Source organism: Meleagris gallopavo, chromosome 1 (assembly GCF_000146605.3).
Source record: "Meleagris gallopavo isolate NT-WF06-2002-E0010 breed Aviagen turkey brand Nicholas breeding stock chromosome 1, Turkey_5.1, whole genome shotgun sequence".
NCBI lineage: Eukaryota > Metazoa > Chordata > Aves > Galliformes > Phasianidae > Meleagris > Meleagris gallopavo.
In genome coordinates, this window is record NC_015011.2 from 189126966 (window position 1) to 189136285 (window position 9320).

A 9320-nucleotide genomic window follows, 5' to 3' on the forward strand; every position below is an offset into this window, starting at 1 on the left:
AGCCCTTCTTGTCTCTTGCCTACCCTGAGGGCTCTCACATCCTGAAACAAAGCAGGACCAACACCCTCGAGATGATGAGGTTAGCAGCAAACATAGATGTCATGGAGACGTGGTTTCAAAAGTGCGAGAGAGCCAGGCCTGGGACAGCTGCTTGCACTGCTTCAGGAGAGCACGTTTCCCACAAGTGTCCTGTCAGTTCCCACTTACAAGTGTCCCTGTCTGTCCCACTTTCCGAGCGCTCTTGGAGCATGCAAAAAGGATTGTTACTGATGCAGATGCAAAGCAGTCCAAAGTAAACCTGGAACAGGGCACAGAGGGGATGCAAAGTCATTAGCAGCAACCCTCAGCTCCGCAGAATCTGTGTTCTGAAGCACGCTGCCTGCTCCTGTAAGCAGAGGCACTGGGTGTTTGCCATGGGTGAGAAGCATGCAATTGCAGAGCCAAGCCCTCCAAGAGACAGTGGCAGTGGATTTGGAGAACCCGCCTCAAAGGAAGTGCTCCGGCAGTGCCCCTTCCTGTCCTGCACAGACTGCAGCTCACTCAGCCCCCGAACATGGCTGAGCTCCTGGGATTTTCCCCGTAGGGGGGGAAAAGGAATTGCTTGGGAAGCCCTGCAGCACAGACAGGTGTGGGTGTGGGAGAGGTGCAGGCAGCAGAAAGAAGGGAGGGCAAGGCACGTCCAGGGAGAGTGCGAGCCTCACGACCTGCCAAGTTCTGCCCCAACCCTCAATACTCACCCGCCTTCTGCAGGTTTCCAGGCAGGGACTGGGCACTGTGGGGACCAGGAGATATTTATAAGCCGCCAGGTAAATCTTAGCGGAGAGTTCTGAATTTCCCCTGCCAATTATCATGTAATTAGGCAGAGAAAAAAGAAACACAAAAGAAATCAACTTTTATCCACCTCAGTGCTGATGACTTCACAGTCTATGGTACAGTTTTGGTGTAAAACTGTGGTCAGTTTTCTTTGTGTTTTCTCGCAGTATCTTCCAGAGTTTGTTGAGTTACTTGCTCTGTGGTAGGGCACAGAGTACCTCCCTGTGCTGTTTCTGTGGTGTCCATGCAGTACAGCATCAAAGATTGATTTGGGTTGGACAGGTCCCTTAAAGGTTGTCTAAGCCTCCTTCTCTATCATTGCCAGGAACATCTTCCTCTTGATGAACTTTCTTATTACATTTCTGCACCAAATCTTTGGCCATGTCAATTTCCGTCAGAGTCTTGCAGGTAATAAGCCTTTGTTTTTTCCTTTTGAACTTAAACTCTATCAATCCAAACAATTAGTGAATATATCAACACTGATAGTTCCTTTCCAACCACTGCACTGGTCTCATGTCACTCCTTGTTGACTCCTTTGCCAATTCTGTGCTGCTGTGACTTCCTGTTCTTTCTCCATTTGTATGCAAGCCTTCCTTGCGTTCTGCCTTCCCCTACTTCTCTGTCCTTATTTCTCCTTTCCCTTTTCTCTCCCTTATGCAAGTGACTTTGGTTCTTTCCTCTTCCTCTGTGAGGTACCTGGGGCTGAGTGAAGACCAGCAAAATCTGTCCATCCCCACCTCTGGCACTTGGCCCTACTCATGGTGGAGAGAGGAATTCAGACACTGTGTGCCTCTCACTGGAGCCTTCTATTACTTCAGGATGGTGTTGATTTGGGGACTCCACAATGAACAAGTGTATCAGGGACCCAAAAGGCTCCTTAAAGAGGAATTCATCATACCTCCCTTCTCTGTGGGTCTATTAACAGGTCTTTCTGAGAAATGGATGGCTAGTAAAAAAACAAAAAACAAAAAAACATTTTCAGGATGGTTCATTCATTTTCCTTTATTAATTTTCCTCTCAGTACAAAAGGAAACAAAATAAGGAACATATGGAGAACGAGCAGGAGCCATTTCTCAATGTCACAGCCATCTGAAAAATTCATTCACACTTCTCAGATCACATTAGGCAGGTATAGATTGTTTTCATTTTTATGAAAATATGTTGCACGTCAAGCTCTAATAAAACAGAATCTGACAAAAATGACAAGGGATGAAATTGCTTTTAAGTCCCAGGTAGAAACTACTTGTAACTTGCTTAAATTATTTATTTTGAAATAAAATGTGCTTTAATTTAGGAGAAAAGCTTATAGCAAAATGTGCTTCATGGAGTCCAAAGCTACAGAAATACAGACTACAAAAAGGACACTCCTTTTACTCCAGTGTTAGCTAGCAATCAGAAGAAACCAAGCCACACTCCAGAGTATTATCTGTCACCTGAAGGCCCTGGAGCAAAGCAGCATGTGTTCTGGGTGAGCATTCTCTTTCAGCACAACGAGGTGTTACGGGCAAGATGTAAGACACCCCTCGTGCAACACAAGATCTATGCTGGACAGGAGGACAGATAGGCATAAAGTTCTCTCTGGAATTTAATACCCCGCAAATGCAATCCCATAAACATCCCATGCATCATCAGAGCCAGTGGCGGTGGTGGATGGACAAGGTGCCACAGTGATAAACCACACATCAAAGACAACACAATGATGAAAGTTTCAAGAATGACAGAGCTCCCTGGTCTGCTGCTCTGGACAAGAACCACGGCTGCTTCTGTGTGCCCACGCCTGGCAGCGCTGAGGGAGGAGAGCTCTTGAACCTCTGCACTTCTGGGGTGTTTGCTTGCTTTTCTTTGCTTCCATTCTCTCTGATGGAAATAGTACATTTTCCTTATGCTGTTTTCCAAAATACTGTTGTTTTTTTTTCATATCTAAATATAATTATATGGGCTTTCCCCAAGGATTCTGATCCATTTAGCACTAAAAAGAAGTTCACCCTATGACTCTTTGACTGCAAAGCATGATTCCATGTGTATGTTGTGAGCCAGTGCAGATTTACATCTCCCGGCATTTTTGTTTTGATCTTTTCTCCTTCTCTACTAGTCCCTCCCAGTGTTCATTGTTTTGGGCTCTGGGCTGACCTTTCCAGACAGTGATAGGCCATGTCCTCGAGGGATTACCCAGCACCTGCTAAACCACATCTAGATAACCAATCTAGTTTGGGGCCTCAGCACAAAAAAGGCATTGACAATGGGGAGAATATTCATCTGATAGCTAGCAGGGTGACTGAGGTGGGATCAGTGATACTTGAGGAGGAAAATAGGCTTGTTAAGCTTCAGGAGAACAGCTTTGGCTCTTCCCAAGATGAGCAGCCTTTCTCTACCCGTGAGGACATAACTGGGAAGATGAAGCCAGGCTTTCACAGGGTGGTGTAGTGGGAGGATGAGAGACACAAGCGTGAGCTGAAATGAGAGGTTCAAGTCAGATAAAAAGAGAAAAAAAATTCACAGTTAGGGCTGTCAGTCTTTGCACTAGAGGCCAAAGATGTTGACCTACATCTGTCCTTGGAGGCTTTCAGCACCAGACTGGACGAACAGCTCTGCTTCCTTGTCTGACCCTGAAGCCGCCCCTGCACTGATCAGGAGTTTGGACTGGAGACGTGTGGAGCTCCCTTCCAACCGAATTGCACCATAGATTCTTTGATAATATTCTGCTGATGGAGATAGCAGTGTTCAAGAGCTCCTGGACCTCCTAATGAAGCAGAGATCATGAAAGTCCTTGGTACCTCTGGTCATCTGTGGGATGTCCTAACATGAAGGGGTTCGCACCCAAATGACTTCCTCACTGTTACTCACCTGTGTAGAGACAGCCAGCTAAAGATCACCCAGCCCTCTCACCAGAGGAATTCCAGGAGCTGCTCCGGAGTCGATCTGTGGGAACAGCAAACACATTCCTGCCCATGGCAATGCAGCCCAGATGGTTTCTGAAGATCTCCAAGGAGGACGACTCCACAGCTACCTCGGGGATGAAGAGCACAGTTTAAAATAGCCAACAAGCAACAAGGCAAGAGTTTAAGCCAGGAGGGAAAAGAAGGGATTGCTTGGATCTTTCTCTATTTACGAAGAAGAAATCATTTTTATAAAGACAAAGTACATAAAGATTTTCAATGGGTTAGGGAAAGAAAAGATATGAGAGCATCTTTAAGTCAGTGTGCTTCATTGCAGAGTCCGATTACACAACATCCCTTCCCAAGATCTTTAACCTTTTTCCAAATTATGAGATAATGTCAATGAAAAATGTCTTGTACATTGTTCTTTTTTTCTTTTCTGTTCTCCAGAAAAACATTGTTGATAAGCTACATTTCTAAGTATGTGCCTGTGGATTGGTGAAGGTCAGTCAAAACAAATGCACTTCAAACCACGAAATCATCTGCATCATCTTTCACATCTTCATTGGCCCCTAGACTTGAAGACTTCCATCACATTTAAAGATTTTTATAGCTTCCCACTGATAGAAGAGTTGTGAGACTACAGAGAGGAGAGGCTATGAGGTATTCTGATTTAATGCAGAATACCTTGGAATTACAAGAAAAATCTGAAAGGTGGAGATCTTGAGCTCCTTTGGAAATTCATACACGTGTGAAGTCAAAGTATAAAACACCTTCCATTTGGAAATAGTGATTTGTTCAGCTGGGGAGTATCCCTCACATTTACAACTTCCTCATTTTTCTCTTGACAGGCTGGTTTTTTAAAATATAATTATAAATGAAAATTATTTTCACAACCCCTGTCAACAGCCTGTCAAGAGCTGTGAGGGGTCAGAGCTGTGTTAACTGGACACCCAGTAGATCAGAACAAGACTATAGAGGTGGAGCACTTTTAAAGTGCATTTCTGCACCTGTAAGGCCACCTGTAAAAATTACATTACTTAAAAATAAATTTTAGCCAAGATCTCTGCTAAAATGTTTTTGGACAGTGAGCACATCACAAGCAAAAATGATGAATTATGTAAATCATTCAGAAACCACTGTGGCATTCACTCAGGTGTGCAAATGTTGGAGAGGAGATGGGAACAAAGAAGTGCAGTGTCAAGACGTTGTTAGTTTGCTGAGACATTTTTCCTTCCCATATCTGCTGGATCAGGGTTGGATTTGGATCATCATAGTACATTCACTCCAGGTTTGGTGGAGTAAGCATTCTTGGAAGGAGTTTACAGCTGTTATTTTCTTTTTACCCTGTGATAGCACCTTAGAGTCTCTTACAATGTGCTGAGTGCTGCACAGAGGACAGCCCCAGCTCCAAGGACTCTGAGTGTAAAACAAGTTGAGACAATGAGTGGAAATAGGACACAACATCCAAGCACAGGTCACTGGGCAGTTCTATTGTTGCGTATGTGAATGAAATTTAGGATCCTCCTCTGTATCTGTTTAGTCCTCACCCCGTAGATGATGGGGTTGAGCACAGCTGGCACAAGGATGTAGATGTTCCCCATGATGATATGGACCAGCGGGGCCAGATCCTTCCCAAACCGGTGCACCACAGACAGCCCAATCAGTGGCACGTAGAAGGCCAAGACCACGCAGATATGGGCAATGCAGGTGCTGAACACCTTGAGCCTCTCCTTCCACGATGCCAGCCGCAAGACAGCCTTGAGGATCAGGAGGTAGGAGACGCAGATGAGGAGGGCGTCCAGCCCCATGACCAGCAGGATGGCGGTGAGGCCATACACCACACTGGGGGTGGTGTTGGCGCAGGCCAGGTTCATCACGTCCTGATGCAGGCAGAAGGAGTGTGACAGCACCCGTGAGCTGCAGAAGGGAAGGGGCAGGAGGAGTAAAGGCAAGGGCAGGAAGAAGAGAACTCCTCTGACCATGGCTGCCAGCCCTATTTTTGCCGTCGTGGCATTGGTGAGGATGGCAGCATGTCTCAGTGGGTGGCAGATGGCCACATAGCGGTCCACTGCCATGGCCAGGAGGACGGTGGACTCAATGGCCGAGAGCGTGTGTATGAAGAACATCTGGACAAGGCAGGCTCCAAAGCTGATCTCCCTGGTGTTGAACCAGTAGAAGGAGAGGACACGTGGCACTGTGGAGGTGGACAAGGCCAGGTCGATGGCAGCCAGCATGCAGAGGAAGAAGTACATGGGAACATGCAGGCTGGGCTCCGTCTTGACGATGAACAGCACCATGCAGTTGCCTGCTACAGCCATGACGTACATGGAGCACAAAGGGATCGCCATCCAGAAATGGGCAGCCTCCAGCCCTGGGATACTGGCCAAGATGAAGGAGGATGGGCTGAGGTCAGAGCTGTTGGGGAAGGGCATGGCATGCAGGGCGAAGAGCAGTCATGCTATGCTGTGGCACGTCCTCCGCTGCAAGGGCAAAACCAAATAAAACAGATTTTTATTGCTCCTGCACAACTCCAGTTCTGCTTGAGCTTTTCCCATATGCACTATACTGTCCTGTCAGAAACATATGCTTTAAGCTGCCCTTCCGTTCATATGGATCAGATTTTTAAAAATACTGGGATTTAAAGGTGTTGGGAAGAAGCACCAATTTCTGAAACAACAGCAGTGTCACCACCACATAGCTGTACAACCCCAGCTGCCTGGGGCACTCTGGGAAGACTTGAACAGAGGTACAGACCCTGCCTGACTACCACAGCAAGGCTGTCTGCAGTATTGCTGAGCTTTCTGACTACAAATTCCCCACCCCACCCATGTAAAACAGGAATGCTACACATTTTTACTGTAGGTTATTAGTCCAAATGATTCTAAAAGTAGCGTTTGTTTGCAAAAAACACTGTTTTTACTGCACATCTATGGTGAAGCACTCATCCTAAAATAGCAATCATAGCTTATTTCCCTGATGGGAGGTTATTCTGTCCTGACTCTATGATAAATAACACTCACATGTCAGCTTTTTATACACAATTTACAAACACGGTAGGCAGACTGTTGGTATCAAGTTGTTTGAAAGCTATTCTAGCAAGGACATTTGCAGCAAACCACTTACACCAAGATGCAAGTGGAATGTACAAAACGCTTCAGTAACTGCCAGCAAGTGTCTGAGTCAACCTACCTGCCACCCACTGAAGTGTAAGGACAGCATGATTCTCACTGCTAAAACTCTGCCATCCTATTCATTTCTTTTGAGAGAATGCAACTGGGAGAGACACAACAAGTCAGCACTCCCTGGACGTTTCAGTTGATCTTTAGTCCTTCAGCACTGAGGAATGTGCCCACGTTTCAGAAATGAGTAACGACTTTGGACTGCTAGCGTGATGAACACCATCCGTAGAAGGAGCTTGCTTTATGCAGAGCAGAGAACTGGGTCCATACCTTTAATAAAACACCAGGGAGTGCAGATTTGTTTTCCCTGGCTGATCTTTGCACCAGCAAGCCCCAGTGGCTGCATTTGGCAAGAGGTGAGCACATGCAGACAGAGAAGCCATCCCAACCAGAGGACCACTAACAGCAACCACTGTGGCTGATCTCAGAAAAGACTCATAAACACTGACCAGATTTGTCCCATGGAATGAACTCCCAAGAATAAAGTAGGTGGTGGAACAGCCTTCACCACTGAGCAGTCCTCTCTGCTTTTCCCATCCCGTGCAGCAGTGAGGAGGGAATGTGTTCCATTTCCTGGACCTCTTCACCTCTGGTACAGTGTCTCCCAAGGGTTTTGAAGCCTGTATGTTCAGATTTCAAAACCTGGGCACTTCTGGGGAATGGGCTGATGCTGTCATAGTGCTCGCTGCTGTCTTCTTCTGTTACTGGAGCTGATCAGAATTTTTCATCTGAACTTTTTCTCCTTTAAATTCTACAAGGCCACACTGTCTGTATGTTTCCTCCTCCCCTTCCACTCCTTCTTCTTTTTTCCATCCTATTCTCCTGCTCCTCCTCCATCTCCTCTCCTTTCCTCATTAAGCCATGCCTGTGATGTGTCTCACACTGCCCTCTTGATTCAGAGGAAATAAATCCATCAGCAAGTACAAGTACTGTACGTGATCCCATGGTACAAAGTGCAGAGCTCAGAGCGTCACAGAACAGGAATTAGTAGGTTTAAGTGGCTCGTCTGTCTTTTTTTTCACTCACACAGATGTCAAACCACAATTAATTTTCCCATTCCCAGAAGCAGCCACTAAGATCTGTGAATGTGTGTTCCTAATGGACAGTACCTTATACCAGTTCTCAGATCCTGAACACCTGCCTGGTGCCCTGCAGCTACTCCATTTGGGAAGGAAACGTGGAGGCAGATGAAGCTCTGCTGAACTGGGTGATGGAGGTGCATCAAATGCACTGCATCCTCACTCCGGCATGGTTTCCAGCTGCACCAATACGTTCCCTATGCATTTCCTCTGTCTCACCACCAGCATCTGAATGCATGTGTCCTTGATGGAGCACAGGCTCCTCTGGCTTTTGTTGCTTCTGAGAATAGTCTGCAAATTTTCAATCAGGGAGCAGTGCTGTGTGAGGATCCTGCAAGCTGAGCATCTCCAAGCAAAGCTCTTTTTTAGGCTTTCCTGCCGAAAGATTTACTTGTTCTCCTGCTCCTTCGATAGCAGATGACTACCAGCACCAGGCTGGACCGTAGGTATTCTGAGCAAAGAGCTCCCACCAGATGCCACTCAACGCAAGCAGGAGCTGCCGTGCCTACTGTTTGGACAGAAGTTCTTGTGGTGTGAAATACTGCTGAACAGTATTTCACCCTCTGTGTGGGCCCACGGGGACACTGCAAAATAACTAGCTCAACACAATGCAAAGAGTGTCCTGGGAGTCCTCCCCTTGGGAATCATCCCTTCTCCCTTTCCATTTTCTTATGGAGAAGTACTCTCATTATTCTTTTCTGTCTTTATTAGACGTGCAGATATGAATAGACCAAAAAAAGGAAAAGACACCAATTCTGGGTTAGTCTGAAGTGGGAGAAGCTTAGCAACAGCCCAGTTCTGGTATGCAGTGCTGTCCCAATACCCTCTGCTTCTTCACCCTCACAGGGTAAATGAAGACCAGTCCTTCTTTGCACAAAGGCTCAATCTGCCCCAAATGTGGCTTAAAACCAATGAAAGTGCAACACAGGAGGTGTGGAAAATGTGGGGCAGTTTCATTCTGCCTGTGGGACGAAGCAAGACAAGAGGGTGGTGAAACCCTTCTGCTTGCCTGGCTGAGATCCATCTTGGTAAAGAGCAAGATGCTTGGAGATACTGCCACATCCATGTGTGACCTGACCCTGGAGATCTCCATTTCCCATCCCTCTGAGGGGGACTTTTGGTGCCTGGTGGGTCTTAGCTGGAAGACTGCAGTACACGGTCAGTAATGTCAGGAAGATTAGCCACTCCTATTTTAGATTTGAAACCTCTCATCAGTGAGAGAGCTATCCACACCCGACCTCCAAGCACCATCCTGATGCATACCTAACTCATACAGTACTGTACTCACATACAGCAAATCTTGAAGACTTTAAACAACTCCAACCTATTAGATAAATAGGAAAAAAAAGGCTTTGTCTTCTTCTTTTTTT

General features: G+C 46.3%; 1 protein-coding gene across 4 annotated transcripts in view; it reads right to left on the reverse strand.

Moving 5' to 3' along the window:
* Positions 1-1800: 1800 nt before the first annotated feature.
* Positions 1801-9320, reverse strand: part of LOC100546335 (olfactory receptor 51E2-like) — a 13141-nt gene continuing 5621 nt past the window's right edge. For 2 of the 4 annotated variants that reach the window (XM_010706252.3, XM_010706250.3), the window contains exon 2: positions 1801-6172. In XM_010706252.3, coding sequence (XP_010704554.1) covers positions 5168-6124 — 957 coding nt within the window. In that variant the 5' untranslated portion in view covers positions 6125-6172 and the 3' untranslated portion in view covers positions 1801-5167. The remainder of the gene's footprint in view (positions 6173-9320) is intronic. The other 2 variants (XR_792316.3, XR_792317.3) reach the window with 2 other exon arrangements.